At 46.6% G+C, this 23,738-nt stretch overlaps 1 protein-coding gene across 1 annotated transcript in view; it reads right to left on the minus strand.

Moving 5' to 3' along the window:
* lrrc74b (leucine rich repeat containing 74B) overlaps window positions 1-19,731 on the minus strand; it is a 31,112-nt gene extending 11,381 nt beyond the window's left edge. The window contains exons 1-5 of the mRNA XM_056278602.1: window positions 18,718-19,731; window positions 14,049-14,247; window positions 11,671-11,813; window positions 6,629-6,761; window positions 3,736-3,942 (exon numbers count right to left, since the gene is read on the minus strand). Of these exons, the coding sequence (XP_056134577.1) occupies window positions 3,736-3,942; window positions 6,629-6,761; window positions 11,671-11,813; window positions 14,049-14,247; window positions 18,718-19,731 (1,696 nt within the window). The remainder of the gene's footprint in view (window positions 1-3,735; window positions 3,943-6,628; window positions 6,762-11,670; window positions 11,814-14,048; window positions 14,248-18,717) is intronic.
* Between the last annotated feature and the right edge of the window lie 4,007 nt (window positions 19,732-23,738).

The raw sequence follows: 23,738 nt of genomic DNA on the forward strand, positions 1-23,738 counted from the left end.
TCTCAAGCTCTCCACTCAAAATGCAGGGCTCAAGGGCTCAAGTTAAAAAGAATTTAGCAGGTGGCAGGGCTTTTTCCTATCGGGCCCCATTCTTATGGAGTAACCTGCCTGCTGCCATCAGAGAATCAGAGTCTGCTGAGTCCTTTAAGGCTTGTGTCCTTGGCTTTTCCGGTGGCATCTGGACACTGCTTGGTATAAATTACCATAATCATGCAGATGATTCACAACTGTACATATTCCTAAGGCCTGAGTACCTAAATCCCATACATTCCTTTACTCAGTGTTTTGAATACATTGCACCTGTTCTTAGATCTCTGCATTGGCTCCCCGTCAGAACTAGAACCAATTTTAAAATTATGTTGCTTATGTATATAAAAGACATGTTAATTACATACAAACCAGCAAGAACTCTCGCGTCCATACCAGTGGTCTTTTAACCATCCCTCGTACTAACTCTAAAATAGGGAAGCGTCCTTTTATCTTTACACCCCAAGTAGATGGAACACCCTGTCTAAAAAGCAGGTTAAAAACCTTACTTTTCACAACAGCCTATGGCTAAGTTCTTGGTGTGTGTGTTTTTTTTTTTTTAAATCATATTTTGAGTTTGTATATTCGGCTCCGATTCCTGGGCACATTTATTTTCTACATTTGCACTTTTAAGAGTGTTTCGATTGTATTGTCATTTTATGTAAAGCGCATTGTGTTGCGCATGTATGAAATGCGCTATATGAATAAAGTTTGTTGTTGTTGCATCCTCCTCATCACGTTCTTCTTATATCTTATAATTCTGTTATCCTCTTTCTATGTTTTATTCTGTAAATTGTGTTCTATTCTGTACACACGACATCCATTTCACGTCTGTCTGTCTTGGGAGAGAGATCCCTCTTCTGTTGCTCTCCCTGAGGTTTATTCCTATTTTTCTCCCTGTCAAAGGGTGTTTTTTAGGGAGTTGTTCCTCATCCGATGTGAGGATCTAAGGACAAGATGTTGTATTGCTGTAAAGCCACCTGAGGCAGATGTGTAATTTGTGATACTAGCCTATACAATTGAAATTGTCTTGATATGATATTAAATGGTATCATAGCTATCAGATCATGAAGTGTCATTTTGTTGGGTCTTGTGATTGTTGTGGTGTTTTTGTTTTGTTTTGTTAGATTTTTTCCTTGACCCAGATGCCTAATGCGCATTGCAGCCTTCCGTACAACTTTTTCCAAAAACTGATGGTGACTAATATTTATATTCAGAACATTTAGCACTTGGAAAGTGGAACTTTTTCCACAGAGACTAATCCAAACTGAGTGTGACTCCCACATCTATTGCATCAGGGTCACTGAAACTGCAAACTCACTTCAAAGGGAGGAAAGGCTTGAACAACGGGGGGAGTAAAAGCTGTGACACTCTTGGAAAATTTCAATTCAGGCATACGCAGTAAAACAAGGCTCACAGACAGATTCAGTGTGTTTCACTGGTGCACGGTCAAATGCTCTCAGTTGTTCTGCCGTGTTGCATGTTAAGTATTATACGCGTTAGTGGAGTGCATTTCTGACTTGTTGTTCCAGGAAAAAAAGCGGTGCCATTTTAAGTGCTGTGATTTGAGAGCGGAGGGCAGATGGTTAAATATATTTCAACTCTGGCAGTGAAAGAATGCATGCCTCAAGACAGTGTTTGATATTCACACAACCACAGCAGGGCACCAGAGGTCATGCTGGACTCTAATGGCGTTCTCCTTAAAAGACTTTATTCTCAAAGCAAACACGTAGCCCTTAGTACCGAAAACCATTTCTACTCCAACAGTCACACCTGCAGGAACAAAGGACAGCTGAGTGGTAGAAAGCTGGACCTGCGACCCGAAGACCGCCGATTCTAGTTCCAGCCGACTGCGATGACCGACGCGGACTAGGCTGAAGTGGCGTTGCTATCTACATCCACAGTTATAGGCGCTAGCTGTGTGGGTGCTGAGCAGCTTTGACACCCCCAATATTTTTGCATCCCCGGCTCCAAAAAATGAAAAATAAATAAGTACAGGGAGGCCGCTGTGATTGGCTGAGTGGAATAAACCGTCGTTCTTGCAGTCCCCTTGTCATGTGGCTGGGAGGTTCGTATCCCAGACTCGCCATAACCGGTCACGGCCAGAGCGTCCAAGGGGGAAGGCATTCATTAGGCCACCCTTACCCGAGGGATAGTGGGCGTAGATCGGTGTAGTGTTCGGGGACTCGTCGTTCTCCAGCGACCCCTCTGGCCCATCTGGGCGCCTGCAGCCAAGCAGCCGAAAGCATTCTCCCTACGTCTCCTTCGCGGCCTAGAGATAATATAATCCATGTGAGGCTTCAGCGTGTAAAATAGTGAGCAGCCGACACGACTTTGAAGGAAGCTGGTGTTACCATCATCTCCTTCCTGTGGAAACGTGAGCCAGGGGAGTTATTCGACAAGAGTTCCAGCCATATGCCATTGGGTTAATCGGGTGGGATAAGGGGAAAAACTAGAAAAGGAAAAAAAGTAGTACAGGGGCATTGCCTCATCTTCACCAATTTATTTTGGCCAGCAAAACATGCTAACGTTTTGGCCTACTGCTACAGGCCTTCATCAGAGCATGATGAAGGCCTGTTGACAGCTGATGATGCTTATTGCATGAAACAGGATTGTGCTGTCTCATGAAGAATTTACTTAACTCACTGGATTTTATTTTTATATATATATAATACAGATGCAGGAAAAAAAAACTTTTACAACCTTGTTTCGCGTGTCACACACTCATCAGCTGCTAATGTCTGCTAATGTGTAATGATGAGTGCGTGACGCACAAAACAAGCTTGTATTGCTGTGTATTAAAAGTTTTTTTCCTGCATCTGTATTGATATCCAACTCATCATTAGTTGAGCACTTCTATCAATACCATTGACGGTTCCCGGAAACCCACCCCCCACTATATACAGATATACGGATACAGGAAAAAGATTTTAATACATTGCAGGTTTTAATACACTGCAATATATTAAAAAAAATTTTCCTGTATCCTTGTTGATATTCCGCTCCTCGTTAGTTGAGCACTCACAACACCATTGACGATTTCGGAAAAAAAAACGCTCTATATATATATATATATATATATCCTAGCTACACAGCTAGGATGGGTTAAATGCAGAACACAATTTCCCTAGAGATCAATAGAGTATATCAAAAGCAAAGAAAAGAGAAAAATATATATGTCTGTATAATAAGCCTCATTTTATCTTCATGATAGTGGCCGAGATTTTTTTGTCTGAGAAAATTGGAAAAATACAAGCTATGTGTGCTTCAATGTCTATTCCTTTATATGAGCACCCACAGTCATTTTCATAAATTGGTGCCTACGCTCACCGTCATACCTAAATGGTAAATGTACTGCATTTATATAGGGCTTTTCTGAAGCACTTTACAATGAACGCCTCACTTTTAGCCATGCACACGCACACGCACACACAAACACACACACACACTCATACACTGATGGCGGTGTCAACAATGCAAGATAACAAACCAGCTCATCGAGAGCATTTAGGGGGTAGGTGTCTTGCTCAGGGACACCTAGACATTTTTTGCATAGAGGGCACAAGGATCAAACCAGCAATGCTACCTGCTCTACCTTCTGAACCACTACCGCTCCTAGAGTCTTCTAAGAGCCTCATTTTCACAGCTGAAAGTGCCATTGAGCAAGGCACTACTATTTCACTACCAAAATAAAAGTGGGTCGTCCACCTGCAGCCTCCCCCAGGCAGTTGTGGCTGAGGTCCAGGCTCTCTAGCTTGGTGTTACCGATGAGGGCCAAGCCCAGATGCTGGGCGGCTCGGTCATTCAGATGGTTGCCTGAGAGGTAGAGGGCCCGCAGGGTGATGTTCTCCCGCAGCATGCTGGCCATGGCCTGAGCTCCCTGCTCCCCGAGCCTGTTGTCTGACAAGTCCACCTCTGCAATGGACACACAAATTCATTAAAAGTCAAATGGTCATGGTATGGTCAAAGACTGAGATGAGATGAGATGAGATTAACTTTATTCAAGCCTGCAGGGAAAAAGTGAGTTTCGCAGCAGCAAGCAGACTCATATATGCTGCAACAATGCAGGCTTAAACAGTGCAGTCTAAGAGCTGAAGAATTCTATAACAACAGCCAGCTAACTACACAGAATGCCATGTGGGCAAGGATATTCCATCCATCCATTATCCATTATCCAAACCGCTTATCCTGCTCTCAGGGTCGCGGGGATGCTGGAACCTATCCCAGTAGTCATTGGGCAGCATGCAGGGAGATACTCTGGACAGGCCGCCCCCCCCCCCTCACACACACACACACACACACACACACACATTCACACCTCGGGACAATTTAGTATGGCCGATTCATCTGACCTACATGTCTTTGGACTGTGGGAGGAAACCGGAGCACCCGGAGGAAACCCACACAGACATGGAGAGAACGATGACCCGGGATGACCCCCAAGGTTGGACTACCCTAAGGCTCGAACCCAGGACCTTCTTGCTATGAGGTGACCATGCTAACCACTGCACCACCTTGCTGCAACATCCAAAAACAATAAAATCAAAAACTGGCAATGCTCGCACAGAAGGTTGTTGTTGGAATAATGTCAAAGACATTTTCATTTCTAGCTAAGGAATGAATAGAAACTGCAAAAAAAAAAATCCAACATTATTAAAGTTGTTCCCACAGCCTCAACACAAATTTTGGTTATTTTTTTCCCCATTTTTCTAAAAGTGAAGGCATACTGCAAAAGAATAAAAAATAAAAAATCAGTTGTTTGATCTCATTTGAAGTATTCTTTCTTTTTCTAAGAAGAAAAAAGTAAGCTGAGATGATTAATTGGTTTATAATCTTGAACAAAGTATTATTATCTACATATTAGTGCTCTGTGTTTTTCTTCATTTCAAGATATTTTCAAATTTTCAGTAAATGCCAGTAAAAGTCATGAAGAAGAAATTTAAACTGCGTTTGTAACGAAATGTAATATTCTCCCACCCACACCCTCACTTCTCACACCCAGTTATAACAAAGCAAGATGTAAGGACTAAAATGAGACCAAATCCCTTGCTAAGCATTGGAAACTTTTTTTTTTTTTGCAGCATGTGCTCAACAGATATGACGTATTTGCCATTGCCAAGATCTGCTTTAGAGATGTTACGATACGCAGCCGAACGCATTATTGACAACACTGGTACGATATTGTGTGCCAGAGAGGGTCATGTGTATGCAGGGTTTCATACCTCTGTAATACCACACCAGCTAATTTCAGCTAACTAGGGCTTACTACCCTTTCAACCAGACAGGAGAGGACCAACTAGTGCAATCAGATTGTGTATTGTTGAGTTGGGATGAAAACCATCATTAAAATGACCCTCCATGGCACATGAATGAGCCCCACTGGTGCACATGTACCTTTGTGTGCGTGCTAATATATCAACTTTCAGGGATTCCTCTTTGGGAAGACCATGATCAAGACCATGATGAAGAGTGACTGGGACCTATGGGACCTCAATCCACAGAGCATGTGGCACAAAAACACCAAAGCAATTCATTTACTGGGATTTTTTTTTTTTTGTGGGGTTTATTTTGTTGTTGTGTGGATCCCCCCCTTTATTGTCGCAATTGTATCCGTCCAATTACCCCACTCTTCTGAGCCGTCCCGCTCGCTGCTCCACCCCCTCTGCTGATCCGGGGAGGGCTGCAGACTACCACATGCTTCCTCCTATACACGTGGAGTCGCCAGCCGCTTCTTTTCACCTGACAGTAAGGAGATTCACCAGGGGGATTTAGCGTGTGGGAGGATCACGTTATTCCGCCCAGTTCCCCCTCCCCCCCAAACAGGCGCCCCGACCGACCAGAGGAGGCGCTAGTGCAGTGAGCAGGACACATACCCACATCCAGCTTACCACCTGCAGACACGGCCAGTTGTGTCTGTAGGGGTGCCCGACCAAGCCGGAGGTAACATGGGGATTCAAACCGGCGATCCCAGTGTTGGTAGGCAACAGAATAGACTGCCACACCACCCAGACGCCCCCCATTTACTGTGATTTTGAGACTGAGATTTTTCATAGAATCACTACAAAGATTATTTTGATTGCGCTAGACAATAAAACTTGGCTTTGATGTTTTAGGATTTCCCCAGAAATAAGCTGTCATTATCGTGTCACAAGGCACAAACGCTGATCTCGTCATGATTATCTCTTCAACATCTCTGTAACAAGTTGCTTTGCACTGGAGACAAGTGAAACTGTCTTACCACACTGGCATTTTATTTACATTTTAACCCTCAATTTTACATTAAATCATCTAATGATATAGATATTTTCACTGGAGCTGTGGTGATAACATGAACAACAATTCACACATTGCAGGGCTTTTATTTCCATATGTACTCTATGGGATCTCACGTAGGATTGCAAAAAAAATCACTGTAAAGTGTTGACCCCAAGTCTCATGGTATATTCTGGACATTACCATACAACTGGGGTGAGAGTGGCACAGGAGTGGGTGTTGGTTCGCTCTGTTGACGGAGAAAGGATGAAGAGAATGTGTCAGATAGTGTCTACATGTGGTGTGTGTGTGTGTGTGTGTGTGTGTCCATATCCCCAGGTTTAACTACCTGTAACATAGCAATTTTCCTTTAACATTTCAGCCATGGCAGCTCCGCCCATTCCCTCCATCCAATTATCTCTCAGGTTCAGCCGCAAGATGGAAGTGTTGGTTACCAGGGGAACAGCCAGAGCTTTGGCTCCCTGCAGACAGAGGACCCACACACACACACACACACACACACACACACACACACACACACACACACACACACACACACACACACACACACACACACACACACACACACACTTCCCAAAGAGAGAATCTTCTGTTTGTTCCTCACTTTCTTACCCCAAACTTCTATTACATGGTAGATGTGCTGTTTCACATCAGGGAGAGAGAGAGAGAGAGAGAGAGAGAGAGAGAGAGAGAGAGAGAGAGCGAGAGAGAGAGAGAGAGAGAGAGAATTTTATATCACAGCTGAGTGAGACTTGGACAAATGAAGCAGAGAGGATTTGTGTGAGAGGTGTGGGTCAGGAACTGGGCTCCAAACATGAGAATTATAGTTTGTTTGTTTCTTTTTTTGTTTTGTTTTTTGTTGTTTTGTTTTCACTGCTAATGAGAAAGTTGAGCGCATTTGCAGACCGATTCAGATGAGCCTCAAAGCTATAGGCAGCAAAGAGCACAACCCGAAGGAGGGATTTTATTTTTAGATGTTTGCGTTTCATTTGACCACTGCACTTCAGCATTGCTCTACCCAGCCGAGACTGACAAACCCAGTTTAGTATGTCTGAACGGTTTTGTGTATAATTTCAACAATTAATACACATCCAGTGATTCACAATGACTGCACCAATAGAATAAGAGGATTCATCTCACTGACTAATTGATTGATTGATTGCCAAATCAGTTTGCATGTGGGGGTAGGGGGCTAAAAACAAACAAACAAAAATAACCAAATAGGCATGAAAGAAATGCTAATGGTGGCTTAAAATATCCAGAAATGGATATACAAACCTAAGAGTACGTGTATCCTGGAATACAAGGGAGGCATGGGAGTAAGGGGATTTGGGGTATAAGAAATATCTTCGTTGCAGATATAATCCTGCAAAGCTAATAATGGGAAATCTGCAGACAGTAAGCTCCAAATACAGCAATGGACTGCCTGGACACACATGCACGAGCAATGGACTATCAGAATCGTGAATGTCAGCGCTTTAATACCTTTACTATATTTCTGTGACAGCACAAGGCTCATGCAAAAGGAGAGTCATAGAAAGGAAAGAGAATAAGAGGATTTTTACTTAATATTTAAACAAGCAGGTAGAGAACAGACATATCATTCAATGGGAAGATTACTGCAAATGAGATTCTTCTTGAAAACATGATTGAAAAGATGATTTTTGCATGGCAGAAAATGTGCAGGGACTCTTGCCATTATGTCTGCAGAGAGAAGATAACACTTTAGGCATTGAATTTCCTTGGTGACAACCAAAAGTTGTATTAACAGGGTTGTGGATGAGAGAGTCGCTTGTAAGAAAGTTGAATGTGTTGCTACTAGCAACTTAAGGTGTGATATTTTCACATTTGTACAGTATGCGAGTCACTCGGAGGCAGAGGCTTGCTAAAGCAATACTAAAAGCAAGAAAACCAATTTTTTTTCCTTACTGTTAGAATCAGCATTTTAAATGCACTAAGCAGGTGTGTCACTTTTGCCATATGAAAAATGCAATATTTACCAAATGATGAAGACGTAAATCATAAAACAGTAGTTGTTCACAGTGTAAAAGTATACCAACAGCCGTAGATCCCCGTGGAAGGGTACAGGCCTAATGACTTTGTGGCGATAGGCAGGGCCGGATCTAGGCATAGGCAAACTAGGAGCTGCCTAGGGTCTAATTGCCACAGGGGGGCCCAGACAGATGGATAAAAACATCAACTTTTGGTCTAAATTAAAATTATTTAACATAAAATATTTTAAACTATAAATAGATACTAATAAACCAAAATATATATCTAACTAATTAACCATAATAACCATGTGGCAGTTAAAAGTAATATTGTGGCGGACACTAGGGGCTATGCCTCTCACCCAGCAGGACTGTGAGGCGGGGGCGTGGTTTATGTTCCCGGGCTCGCCGGGGCAGGGTTGTTCCTGCTGCAGTTGGTTTTTGGAGTTGAGGAATAAACATCAAACTCGCCTTGGTCTCATGTGTTTTTCCTCATTCCTGCCACATTGGTGACCCCGAATTGAACATGTTTGGAGCAGAAGATGTGTGTGAATCCACTTCGGCCACGCCGCCCCAACTCTCTCAGCCGGCCGTTCTCGCCGCGGGTGTGAAGCTCCAAGAGTTCTGGCAGAGCGACCCGGCCTCGTGGTTCCAGCATGTCGAGGCGCTGTTCCACCTGCGTGGAATCTCCGCGAATGACTCCAGATACTATCTGGTCGTCGCTGTGCTGGATCAGCAGTCCACACACCGGGCCATGCAGCTGTTGCGCGCCCCTCCGCAACACGATAAATACGTCGCCCTCAAACATCTTCTGCTCCGGAGGTACAGCCTATCTGCCGCAGAGAGGGCAGATAGAATCCTTTCCCTATCCGGTTTGGGCGACGGGACGGCTGTGGATCTCATGGACAATATGCTGTCGCTGCTAGGCTCAGACGAAGGTGGCTTCCTTTTCCCGCACGTTTTCTTGCGCCAGCTCCCGTCTCCTGTGCGTGCGGCTTTGGCTAACTCCCCGTGTCTGGCCGCTGGTGACTGCCGAGGTTTGGCTGAGGAGGCCGATCGGGTCCTGCTGGCTACCAGACGGTTCTCTGTGCAGAGTGTGGCATCGGAGCCTCTGCAGCCGACGTCGGAGGACGCGGACCCGGCAGTGGTGGCTGGAGTGACTGCCCGGAGACGGCGCGGGAGAGGCCTCTGTTTCTTCCACCAGCGGTTCGGCGGCAAGGCGAGGCGCTGCGTCCCTCCGTGCACGTTTGAGACGGCGGGAAACTCCAGGGCCAGCGCTCAGTAGCAGCTGTGGGCACTGGCGGACGTAGTGAGCTGCTCTTCATTAAGGACACGATGTCAGGAAGACGGTTTCTGGTGGACTCAGGCTCGCAAAAGAGCCTACTCCCTCCTGCTAAGACAGACAGGTCGGCCGAAGGCGGCGGCCCACAGTTAAGTGCAGCTAACGGTTCGTCCATTGCGACGTTTGGCACAAGGTTGGTGACTGTTTGCTTCCACGGGCGCCATTTTGAGTGGGACTTTGTAGTGGCCGCCATTACTGTACCTATTATCGGCGCGGATTTTCTGTGTGCTAATGGTCTGCTGGTTGATGTTGCAAACCGCCGTTTAATTGATGCTGTGTCTTTCGCCACTGTTCCGTGCGAGACAAGGGGAGCCGGGCCGTTAACACGCGCTAACCTTTTAGCATTAGGGGATGTTTTTCAGCGCTTGCTGGCGGATTTTCCATCGGTGACTACGCCTGCCTTTTCCACCGCAGTTACTAAACACGGGGTAGAACATTTCATTCCCACTCTGGGACCGCCAGTTTTTGCGCGCGCGCGGTGCCTCAACGCGGTAAAATTGGCTACAGCTAAGGAGGAGTTCGCCATCATGGAGCGTCTGGGTATAGTGAGGCGTTCCAACAGCCCGTGGGCCTCGCCGCTTCACATGGTGCCCAAGGCGGATGGGTCGTGGCGGCCTTGCGGCGACTTTCGCCGCCTGAACAACGTCACCGCCAATGACCGCTATCCCATCCCACACATACAGGACTTTTCCATACGCCTGGCAGGTACCACTATTTTCTCTAAGGTGGACCTGGTGCGCGGCTATCATCAGGTTCCCGTGCGCGCAGAGGACGTGCCCAAGACCGCAGTGATCACCCCGTTTGGGCTTTTCGAATTCATGCGCATGCCCTTTGGCTTGAAGGGGGCAGCGCAAACCTTTCAGAGGCTGATGGACTCGGTGTTGCGTGACCTTGATTTCGTGTTCGTTTATCTCGACGACATATTAGTGACCAGTCCGTCAGCTGACGAGCACCTGGCGCACCTGAAACAGGTTTTCCGTCGTCTGGACGAACACGGCCTGATAGTCAACCCGGCCAAGTGTCAGTTTGGACTGCCGGTGATTGACTTCTTGGGTCACCGCATTTCGCCGCAAGGCGCGGTCCCATTGCCTTCTAAGGTGCAAGCGGTGGCGGAATTTCCCCGCCCGGTCTCTGTTAAGGCATTGCAGGAATTCTTGGGAATGGTGAATTTCTATAACCGTTTCCTCCCTCACGCTGCCCACCTCCTTCAGCCACTTTACGAAGCCCTGCGGCTTAAGAAGGCTAACGACCCTGTCGACTGGACTCCCGAACAGGTCCAGGCCTTTGACGGAGCTAAGTGCGCCCTGGCTAACGCTGCCCTCCTCGCCCATCCCACACCCACGGCGTCCATAGCTTTAACAACCGATGCGTCTGACATAGCTGTGGGGGCTGTGGTTGAACAGCGTGTGGCGAATGCGTGGCAGCCACTCGCATTTTTTAGCCGCAAACTGCGAGATAGCGAGCGCAAGTACAGCGTTTTTGACCGGGAGTTGCTGGCACTGCACCTTGCAACCCGGCATTTCCGCTTCCTGTTGGAGGGTTGCCCATTCACGGCTTATGTGGATCATAAGCCGCTGACTTTTGCCATGTCCAAGGTGACTGAGCCGTGGTCTGCTCGTCAACAGCGCCACCTAGCGGCGATCTCCGAATTCACAACGGACATTCAGCATGTGGCCGGGAAGTCCAACCCTGTTGCTGATTGTCTGTCGCGTGTGCTTGTGTGTCCTGTGCACCTCGGTGTGGATTTCTCCGCTATGGCTGCCGACCAGCCCAGTGACCCGGACGTCCTTGCCCTTAGGTCAACGCGTACCGGTCTCAAGCTAGAGGACGCTGTGATGCAGGAAGGCAGTCCTGCCCTCCTCTGCGATGTCTCCACCGGCCGTCCGGTGACCGGTGATCGATGCGGGCTGAAAGAGGTGGGTTACAATCTTGTAAAACATGTTTCGCTTTGGGCCGAATCCCCTCACAGACCCCATAACTACACAGAGGACACGTAGTCCCTACATGTTGTTCAAAAAGGGCATTCAGTCCTCCTACCTGAGGCCCAAGGCCGCAGTGCATCATGGACAACTCGCTGTTCTGCATGTTGCGCAGGACGTGGGAGGCAGGAACCACATGGTACAGTTTACATGCCTCCATGTAGCGCGTCTGTCCTGTCAGGTCATAAGCCTCTTGTCTGTCTGAAACATAAAATGCGACACTAGTTCAATGTCTTCTTTTTTTTGGGGAGGGGTTTCCCCCCTTTTTTCTCCCCAATTGTACTTGGCCAAATTACCCCACACTCTTCCGAGCTGTCCCGGTCGCTGCTCCACCCCCTCTGCCGATCCAGGGAGGGCTGCAGACTACCACATGCCTCCTCCGATACATGTGGAGTCGCCAGCTGCTTCTTTTCACCTGACAGTGAGGAGTTTCACCAGGGGGAATTAGCACATGGGAGGATCACACTATTCCCCCCAGTCCCCCCCCCCCAAACAGGTGCCCCGACCACCCAGAGGAGGCACTAGTGCAGTGACTAGGACACATAATACCTACATCCTGCTTCCCACACACAGACATGACCAATTGTGTTTGTAGGGACGCCCGACCAAGCCAGAGGCAACACGGGGATTCGAACCGGAATCCCCGTGTTGGTAGGCAACAGAATAGACTGCCACGCTACCGAGACGCCCTCGTTCAACGTCTTCTTGTTATAGATGAGGGCTTATTTTACTCAGTGCAAGGGCCACCTTGTTGACCATGTAACACTGTAAAATCCCTTGCGACGGATTTCATCACATCTGGCAGAGCTCAATCAAACTAGATGGTTTTCACTTGTGGTGAAAAGGAGGCCTGACACAAAGGCTGAGATGAAATCATTAAGATGCAGAAGAGGACTCCACATGAGTGGGCGAGCGTGGGTAGGTGTTCCTGCCTCAATTTTCTCTCTCTTCTTTACTTTTTCTTTCCTGAAATCAATTGCAGACTGTGGAGGTAAGACGGGGGAAGAGCGAGGAAAAGGATTAAAGCTGAGTGGTAGAACGCTGTGGCAGAACAAAGCATGTTCCAGCTGTGATCGAATCAACTGTTGAGATCAGGATCTTTTTTCTTTTCTTTTCTTTTTGCCGTGTAAGAGGGGCCATTGGGAAGACAGGGTAATGTGGAGGGCAAAGCCATCTATAAAAATCAGCAAAAGCCCACACTTGTATTTGCAGAAGAGAGTCTACTATGGGCATAGGAACATATTCTAAAGTCAACAAAGTTGGCATAGCGTTAAAGAGATGGGTTTTTTTTGGTCGCTGCACTAGCGCCTCCTCTGGTCGGTCGGGCTGCCTGTTCGGGGGGGAGGGGGAACTGGGGGGAATAGTGTTATTCCCAGGCGCTACGTCCCCATGGTGAATCCCTCACTGTCAGGTGAAAAGAAGCAGCTGGTGACTCTACATGTATGGGAGGAGGCATGTGGTAGTCTGCAGCCCTCCCTGGATCAGCAGAGGGGATGGAGCAGCGACCGGGACAGCTCGGGAAGAGTGAGGTAACTGGCCGGATACAACTGTGGAGAAAAAGGAGGGGTAAAACCCAAAATAAATAAATAAAAGAGATGTTTTTTTTCTTCCCTGTTTCAGATGTTTGCTGAAGTCACTAGAGGTCATGCATCCATCTAATACAGGCAAATGCAGGACAGGTGAATAACACGTGTGTTCAAAAACACCTGACAAATATAACATGGCTGATGGTTAAAGCTGTAACATTAATAAACACCCTGCGGGCAGGATATAAAATGCAGGTCACAGTCTATTTTTCTTTATTGGAGCATTAGTATCCCATTCCAATCCTGTTAGGCTACGTCAGCAGATGTAAAAATAATCCAAATTATCAACAGATATTAATGGTCATTATATAATTGAAATACATCCTGGGGAACCAATGACTTCTAGGACACCTTTCTGTATGATGTGTATTATGTGGATTTCAAGACAGGTGGGATCTTTGACACAACAGAGGCATTATAGAGAGGGGAAATGATCATTTCTACCTGTATCACCGTAATTTTTTGGAAATATATTTACATATAATCATTGTTGTTCATTGTAGTATATGTGATGAGATGTTATGGTACACAGGCGTTTCGTTTTTGTTTTTTTACTATTACATCACTGATTCTGAAACATCACTTTAGAGCGAAATAATGAAAAGCTGAATGGTCAGCAGCAAATGAGAGGGTTAAAGTCAAATGAATGAGTCATATCAGCTTTGCCATTTCTCTGCTTTCAACAACAAAGCAGGGAAAAAAATGCACTCCGCTCCTGACCTCTCCACTACCCTTTAGCATATAACATATGATTTGCCTGCCCTCCCTCCCTCCCTCCCTCCCTATCCCTCTCGCCCTTTCCCTCTCCCCCTCTACCTCTCTCGTATTAATATCAGCTCCCTCTGTCTACCTTCCAGTTCCAAGTCGGTGTCATAGTCTGAGATGACACAATCCTGCTGTTCTCCCGCCTCCTCTTTGTCATTCTCCTCCTCCTCCACACCAGCCTCCTCATCATCACTCTGTCTTTCACCCCCTTCTTGCTCCTCCTCCTCAGGTCCTGAGTGTCGTCTTGTTGGCCCAAATGAGTCAACCCTTGCTCGGTTCACAGTCTGCCGAAAAGCGAGAAAGAATAGTGGTGAGAGCAAGAGAGAGAGAGAGAGAGAGAGAGAGAGCGAGAGCAAGACCTTTGACCTTTAACCAAGTCTTTAATGGTCCAATTTTTCATTCACATTAAAAAACAAAAACAAAAAACAGTAGTATTGACACTGATAACAGGTGGCACAGTGGCCCAGTGGTTAGCGCTGCTGCCTCACAGCAAGAAGGTCCTGGGTTCAAACCTTAGGGGTCATCCCAGGTCGTTCACTGTGTGGAGTGTGCATGTTCTCCCTGTGTCTGCGGTGGGTTTTCTCCAGTTCCCCCACCATCAAAAGAAACATGCATGTTAGGGTTTAAAGATATACTTTCATGCTGTTTCTGAGCACATTTTTAACATGGGTGGTTTGAATTACAACTGAAAGATAGGTGTGGTTTTATGATTTCATAGCTATTGGCTACTGAAACTCAGGGTGGTTGTGTGGGTGTGGCTGGGTGGGCTAAACACTGGGGTTAAACCGCTTGCCATAGAAAAATGAGAAATTCACTGGTGACAGCCCCCTTCCTGCTCTTTCGTCATTTGACCAAAAAAAAGGAGAGCGACGAGACCACTGACAGAAGCTTTGAGGTTGAGGATGTGGAAGTGGAAGACGATGTGATTTTAGGGCTACCGTTTGTCTCATCGATCACATCACACTCCTTACATCGATTAACACCAGGAAAAGTCGGATTTTGATGTAAGTATCTCTTTAAACTCCTGTCTGTGCCCCTTCACCAAGGCAATGGGAAAAGAACTGGAGTTGGTCCCCGGGCGCAGCATGAAGCCGGTAGCCCACTGCTCCTAGCTACACAGATCACAGCTAGGATGGGTTAATTTGCAGTAGTTGAATTTCCCCAAGGGGATTAATAAAGGAAACTTAAAGATACCCATATACATATCGAACAACAATCCCCATAGACAGCAAAAACAAAGATACAGACCTTGTATTTTTCAGAAATTAAGAATAAGTAATTGGTTGTCTACACTGCACAGAACATCCATGCCCCCAAACAGTAACAAATTCTTCCAAGTTTGAAATCATTTTGAAATATGTGAACTCAATTTTCAGCTGAGCAGCCACTAGACCCCTGAACATGAGTGTAGCATCTGTGGTCCTTGTGCCTTACATTTTGTTTATTCTACCAAGACAAGCGTTCATTTTTGCCTGCTGTATCAGAAAATTAACCAAGGGGACACGTCTGCAGTGCACTGCCGTGTACCTAAGACCAAAGACAAACAGGCTGTCTTCAAAAACCTCTAATAAACCTCTGAGCCACTGCTGCAGTACAGAGAAAAGAGGGCTCAATCTGGGACATCTGAGCCATAAGTGCTGTAGTGTTTATTTATCATTACAGAAAAAACAGTGACTCCCTGCTTTAGGCTCTATATGTGCCACATGTCTGTTCGTAGCCACAGCCCAATGTGCCATCCTACACTGCAGATCTGCAGTGCGTTTCTCTATGGCAGGGTTTGTACAGGGCCCTCCAGCTGCCCTAGGGAGATGAACCTGGTGTCAACACACGCAACCATCTCGACTCCTGTACACCAGCTAGTGATGTCCAGTTGAGAACCTTTACAGTGACTGCATAAAAGGCCATTTTTGATGTTCTTGAGAAGCCCTGTAGTTCTGGTGTTTTAAAAGACAGAATGGCCCCCTTCACTTCTTCCCGCTCCTCCACTGCAGCACGGATGGACAAAGATGGAAAAAACAGGCCACATAACTGGCTGAGCCTCTCCACACTCTGCTCCTAGTGCCTCACTGAAGAAACCAGGAAGTGAACTGATCACTTCCTCCAACAGCCTCTCCATTAGACGAAGAGGTTTAAAACCAGTCTCTTGACTCAAAATGTCAGCCATTTTCCACTGTCCTCCTGATTTGAGACACACTAAGTAAGTAAGTCCAGCTCTTTTGAGGGATCTCCGTAAACTGACAGAGCTGAGCATCCTGCAGCATATCAGCGGGTTATAGAACAGTGGTTCCTCCCCTACACTGCCATAGATCTGGGAGTAATCTCTCTTGGTGTTTAAGACTGTTCCCCCAGCTTGGAGGACAGCCTGATAGAAAGGTGTCGTACTGAACTCCATGCCAGCTAGTTTCAGAAGGAAAAAGTGCTCGTCATTGTTCAGGTTCATAATCCTACAAAGCAACACAGATGCTGTTTCACTCCAAAGCTGTTGTTTATGATATAATAGTTGCTGCACAGTTTGAAGGCGAAAAGTTGTGATTTGACTGCAGAGGTCAATCAGGCCCTGGCCTCCTTTTAACACTGGTAGGAACAATACAGTAGATTTGGTCCAGTGAAAGCCTCCCCAGAAGTTCAGCAGCCTCTTCTGTACTTCTCTTATGAGCGCGCCCGGAGGTTCTACAACTGTAAACCGGTGCCAGAACATTGAGGCAATCAAGTTATTAACAATCAAGACTCTCCCCCTATAGGACAACTGAGGCTGGATCCAAGTCCATCTAGACAATTGGGCACTGATCTTTTCAATTAAACCCTCCCAGTTTTTGCTCAGAAAGTGGTCACTGCCCAAAAAGACACCTAAGCATTTAATCCCTTCTGTGTTCCACTGCAGCCCAGCTGGTAACGTTGGCTTCTCGTTAATGTTCCCTCAGATTTTGACCAATTGATTTTGTGGAATAAGCTTGTTCGTATAAGGCCAATTTCTGCTTGACAATTTTTAAATAATTTTGACTCATTATGAAAACTGTGACATCGTCAGTGTATGTTGATAAACTAACTGAATTAGTAACATTCGCTGAAAAGGTTAGCCCTGAGAGACCCTGCCTGAGGTGATCTAAAAGAGGCTCGATGGCCAGGGAATACAGCATTCCAGATAAGGGACAACCCTATTTTATACCTCTCTGAGCAGACAGGTTGGTTGAGTCCACTGCCTACCTTTAACAGAACACTGGCTCCAGTATACAACGACTTGATCCATGAAATAAATGTATCCCCAAAACCAAAACTTTCAAGTGTTTTGAACAAATAACAATGATCAATCCTATCAAAAACCTTCTCTTGGTCTATAGAAAGAAGGCCAATGTCCAGCTCCTGGAGCTTAGATATATCAATAATGTCCCATATAAAAAATAGATTATCCTTGATTGTACGGTCAGGAACACAGTATGTCTGTGTAGCGTGGTGCAGAATGATGTTTGTCTCAAACTGTCGCTACACATTTAATTGAAGATTGTTTGTTTTATTTTCTTTCTGCAAACAGAAATAACATTTATTATATATCAACAGCCGTCACACAGTCTCTTTGCAACTTGCTGTGTCAGAATCTCGTTTTCTAATCATTCACATACAGTACATTATAAACGTGTACCAAAATACAATAATAAATAATGTCTTAAATCTCTTAAAGTCTTCTTCAATCATGTACACTCAATAACATTACGTTTCTCAAATAATACCACCAATCAATCATGTTACAAGTATCTAGATTGTATCTATGTGAGCAGCGCGGGCTCCCTGCTACGGGCTCCTTGTTGTCATCCCCGACCTCGCGCTCGCTCCATGGTTACTGTCTCTAGGCAAGCTAAGCTAACTGAACCGGCTAGCCACCGTTAGCTACATTACGTTAGCTGAACATGTTACGTTCATAACAAAACAATATTAGGTTCACCCGGCGTCACATTCTATCACTAAACATATTCCTACTTCACACTACAAATTTCTAACTCCACTATCTTACCTGCAAACAACAGAAATAACATTTATTATATATCAGCAGACGTCACGCAGTCTCTTTGCAACTTGCACACTGCACACTTCACTAGCGACGCTGCCCTCTGCTGACCGGAGTTAGACATCACAACTAAATTCTGATAATACAAATAACCATCAGAGAAATATAACCACTGCCCGAACATGGATATATGAAAACAAATACAACTTAAACATGGAAATAACATAAATCTTGGAAAAATAACCTAACTATGGCTTGGTATGCCACACTCTCCCCCTCAATAATAAATGTCTCCAGACATTTCAGATACCCAAAGTGTACCTTCTTCACAACATATTGGATTTTCTCACTGAATTCACATGGTATTACTTATTCTAAAGAGGCACTTGACATTCAATTCAATTAGTACCCATTTATCTAAGTGTCTGGTCCATGAACCTATACCACAAAACATCAGTCACTGTAAACTCCAGATCTTATCAGATCAACTCTCAAGTGTAACAGAACTCGTGTCGGCCTCAGTTCGTTTAGTCTGTTACCAGTCTCTTGTTGTTACAGTACCAGTTCAATATGTTCTCCTGGAATTGTCACTTCTTATTTACAGTCCTTACGATTCCACTCTACTTTTCAGAGTCCATATGTCTCCTAACTAGAGTAATGTCAGTGCCATGTGAGTTCAACCCTTTACCTCAATGTCTGGTGATGCCCACGGTCGCCACATGACCGGTCTGTTGCAGGCTGGGAACATACTCACGTGCAGGCTCTCTGCACCAGCTTCCACCCACGTCGGCTCACCCAAGGCTGTGTAGGTCAGCATTCTAGGACGGTGTCTGGCTCTCTGCGGGTAGTTGGTCGCTGGCGGAGGGTCAGGATCATCTTCCTCTGATGACTCTTGTAGACTCTCGCCAGGCTCTGCAGTCGACTCTTGTAGACTCTCGCCAGGCTCTGCAGTCGACTCTTGTAGACTCTCGCCAGGCTCTGCAGTGTCGTTCTCACCATCTGCCTCAGCTGCGATGTCGCCGATGTCAGCCTCTGCATCCTCTTGGACTGGCGCTGCCTCCTCTAGATCCGGCGCTCCATCTTTCATCACCAGAGCTGGTGCAAATGGCTCTTCTTCTGGATTCAAGTCTGCAGCTCTTTTACTTGGTTCTTCATGGTAGTGTGGGAATCGACACACCAGCTCAACTTCATCACTACTTTCACTGTCCGAGTCTTCCACTTGTCCGTTGATTTGGTGTTGTCTTGTCCTTGTCCGCATCTGTACTTTCCTCCTCTCTTGTTTTGCAGGAGCTGGTTCTGGTTTATCCAAGGGCAGGCTGTCACATGGGAGTAAGAGGTTCCTGTGCAACACACGACTTTTGCCTCCTCCCTCTGGTGCTACTTCATACACCGGACTGTCACTGCTCCTTCTCTTCACCACCACATGCACTTTACTCTCCCAGTAGGACCGCAGTTTACCAGGGCCGCCCGTCTTTGACAGGTTACGAACGAGCACCCGTCCGCCAGGTTGCAGGTCAACTCCATGTACTCTGTCGTAGCCTCTTTTTCCTCGCAAAGCTTCTCGGGCCGCTGTTTTGGATGCGATCTCATAGGCTTGTTGCATTCTGTTTTGCCAGTTCTGTACATATTCTGTGTACGTCTCTTTTGTCTCACTGGGCTGTAGGTTGAAGAGCAGGTCTACTGGCAAGCGGGGGGACCGCCCGTAAAGCAAGTAGTAGGGAGAGAACCCCGTGACCCCACTGCGAGTGCAGTTGTATGCGTGCAGCATTTTTGGTAATGAGCTCTTCCAGTCAGCCTTTTGTTCACTTGTGAGTGTGCGAAGCATGGACAAAATCGTTCTGTTAAAACGCTCACATTTTCCATTGCCTTGGGGATGGTAACATGTCGTGTGGGACCCTCAAACCTCATAGCTTTTCTGCAGCTGGTCCGTCAGCTGGTTTTCAAACTCCCTCCCCATGTCGTGGTGAATTCTCTCTGGGAATCCGAAACGCAGTGCAAAATCATTAAATAATTTGTCAACAACAGTTTTGGCAGACTTATTTTTCATGGCATAGGCTTGAGCAAAACCTGTGTAATGATCAATCACAATTAAGATGTACTCAAAACCCTGTTTGCATGTCTCTAGGTGTAGAAAGTCAATGGATACCGGTTCAAATGGGCGTGTCGTGACAATGGTTGTCATGGGAGCTCTGGTCGCCTTGTGCGGTCGCTTTGCCTTGAGACACGCACTCTTGGGTGACAAAGTGTTCTGTGTCAGAGTACATATGGGCCCAGTAGAATCGATCTTGGATCAGGTTTAAAGTCCTCTCGACCCCGAGATGTCCCATCTCTCTGTGAAGCTCATGGAACACCGTTTGATGATGCTCTTTTGGTAGGACCAGCTGTTGTTTATCTTCTGCTTTCCTGTAGAGAATCCCATCCTCACTGACATACAGCTTTGTCCACTGTCTCATTAACACTGACATCTGCTGGCTCCGCTTTAAGAGCCCTTCTGGACGAGTGCTCGTTGTCCTTCTTGTAGTGTAGGACTCGGCCTATGACAGGGTCTCTTTCCTGGCTGTCTCGTATCTGCTCTGGTGTCAAGGGCTTGGCTAGGAGGGGGCGCACTCGCATCTCTCACTAAGTTTAGTGTCTCTATGGGGACTGTTGTTACCCAGACCGGTGGGGTGTCTCTCTGCACTCTAACTCCCTGGACTGCTGCACTGAACACTTCCTGACCCACCTCCTCTGTACACTGTGTCATGAACTCACTTATGTCTAGTGCAGCGTTTCTCAAACCTCTCCTGGCGGACCACTTGTCCAGCATGTTTTAGATCTCTCCCTGCTCCAACACAGCTGATTCAAATGATCAACTCGTTATGAGCTCCCGAAGCTGCCTAATAACAAAACTGATCATTTAAATCAGCTGTGTTGGAGCAGGGAGAGCTCTAAAACATGCAGGACAAGTGGTCCGCCAGGAGAGGTTTGAGAAACGCTGGTCTAGTGGCATACGGGATAGGCCATTCGCATCTGCATTGTTCTTTCCCGGTCTGTACTTAATGGAAAAGTCAAACTCTGACAGTTCACCCACCCACCTATGACCTATAGCATTAAGCTTAGCTGTCGAGAGGATATAGGTTAAAGGATTATTATCTGTATACACTACAAAGTGTGGGGCATGATACAAATAATCTCGAAAGTGTTCACATATTGCCCATTTTAGTGCTAAAAACTCTAATTTCCCCGAGTGCATGTGATAGTTCTTTTCAGGTGGAGTTAGAGTTCTGGAGCCATAGCCTATGACTACCATCTTGCTGTTCTGTCTCTGTTAAAGTACTGCTCCCAATCCCTCCTGGGATGCGTCCGTGTGGAGGACGAATGGTTGGGTAACATCTGGGTACCCCAGAATGGGAGGCTCTATCAGCTTGTCAATGAGAGAGTTCAGTGTCTGTTGGTGGCTCTCTGTCCACTGGATGGGAGTGTTAGGTGGGAGGTTACCTTTCTTCCTGGTGGTGGCCCTGACCTTTTCTCTGTGTGTCTGATCAGGTGGCGCTGAGAGCAGCTGGTAGAGAGGCTGTGCTATTCTGGAGAAGTTTGGGGTGTATGTTCGGTAGTATGAAAGAAATCCCATCACTCTTCTCAGCTCTCCAACCGTCGTGGGCTCTTTCTCCTTTAAGGCTTGGACTGGGGCCACTTCAGCTGGGTCCATGGTGTAGCCTTCTCCAGAAACCAACCGTCCCAGGAACCTCACCTTTCTCTTTAACACTTCACACTTTCGGGGGCTGAGCTTCACCCCATGCTCCTGATATCTTTGTAACACAGTTCTCAGGTGCTCGATGTGGTCCTCAAAGTTTGGGCTGTGGACCAGATTGTCGTCCAGATACGGTTGACACATGACATCTCTCAAGCCACGCAAGCAGTCTGCCATGTTCCTCTGGAATTCCGCGGGAGCTGCACTCAACCCGAACGGGCTTCGGACCCACTGGTACAGGCCCCAGGGGGTTATGAAAGCTGTCAGGGGCTGGCTTTCCTGGCCTTCCCCTGGTTCAAGACGGAGAACCATGAGCTGCCAGTGAGAGAATCAAGCATGTCTTGGATTCGAGGTATGGGGTGAAGATCAGGGACTGACCTTTTGTTTAACTCCCTGTAGTCACAACACAGTCTTAGAGTCCCATCTTTCTTTCACACACACACGACCGGTGAAGCGTACGGTGAGCATGAAGGAGTTATCCAGTCCCGATTCAACAGGTCCTGTATATACTCTTTGACTTCCTGGTGGAGTGGCTTTGGGACCGCCATCTACGTCTTCCTTACTGGAGTGGTGTCGTGCAGCGTTATGTGGAGGTTCAGTGAGGGGATTGATTCTATGTCCTCATCGTCATACGTGAACGCGTGACACTCCTCTCTCAGTAATATAACTGTTTTGTGATCTTCCTTTGGTCATCGTTTAGGTGACTGAAGTCGACTGGGGGGTCCCACCAGGCTGGCTTCTGTGTTTTTGTCTCGTCACCGCTTGGAGCTGCTACTGTATTGGCTTGTAGCTTTACTCCCTCTCGCAAGTACCGCAAGTCGGCCATGAGTCTAATAGACAGGGGAGGCGAACCCTCACCAGAGAGGGACGCCATACTGCACACCACCAAACTCCAACCAGCTACTCCACAGTCACTTTCCAACAACTAGCAATGAAGTAAAAGTAAACTCCTCTAGCCTTACTATGTAGAAAAGTGAAAAGCAGTAGAAAAACAGTGAACATGCCCCCCCCCCCAAAAAAACCAAAACACTCGAGCTCATTCAACACCCTCACTCATGCTCATACACCCAACTTCCCAGCATGCAGTGCAGAGAGAGAGTGAGAGAGACTTTTAAAATAACTTGTATTTACATCAAATCATAGATATCCTTTATTCCCACCATGTCAACATCAAACCGTTAAGCACACACACACACACACACACACACACACACACACACACACACACACACACACACACACACACAGTTATACTATACAATCGACATATAACAAACACATCTAGCAGCAAAAACAAGTTATCCATCACAGATTTGTCTGGAACACAACAAGAGTGACCTGCACCAATCAACAGTTCAATAAACATGTCAGTCTGTTCGACAAAAGTTTGGAGAGGATTTCATAGGGTGTACACAAAGGAGTTACTGGTCTCCAGTTTTTTAAAAGGGCTAAATCTCCCTTCTTAGGCAGCAGAGAGAGAACTGCACGCCTACAGGAAACCGGAAGTGTCCCTTTCTCAAAGCACGCTGTAAAAAAAGTCCAGAGGATCCTGTCCCACAACACTCCAGAAGTGTTTAAAAAAAGTCGGATGGCAGGCCCTCCATTCCTGGAGCCTTGCCCGTCGCCATCTGAGACACAGCAGCAGGCAGTTCATCCAGAGTCATGTCCAAGCACAGTGAACCCCGTTCTGCTGGACCCAGCTGAGGAAGGCCCTGTAGAAGCTCTGCAGCAGAGTCCACATCACAGCCTTCTGCCCTGAACAAGTCCGTGTAGAAGTCCACTGCAAGTTTCCTCATCTCAGTGGAATCTGTGGTCACCTTTCCATCAGGGAGATAAAGACACGCCATCTGGTTTGTTTGAACCACTAACTTCTCCAAATTAAAGAAGAAAGCGGTTGGTGCGTCCATGTCGTGGAGTCCAGTGAAGTGTGCTTGGACTAAAGCTCCTTCAGCCCTCTCTCACAGGAAGGGGTTCAGCTGCTGTCTTTTACTGTGTAGGACAGTATCATTCTGGTGATCAAGGCGTGAGTCAGAAACATCTTCCAA

Source organism: Lampris incognitus, chromosome 1, assembly GCF_029633865.1.
Source record: "Lampris incognitus isolate fLamInc1 chromosome 1, fLamInc1.hap2, whole genome shotgun sequence".
NCBI lineage: Eukaryota > Metazoa > Chordata > Actinopteri > Lampriformes > Lampridae > Lampris > Lampris incognitus.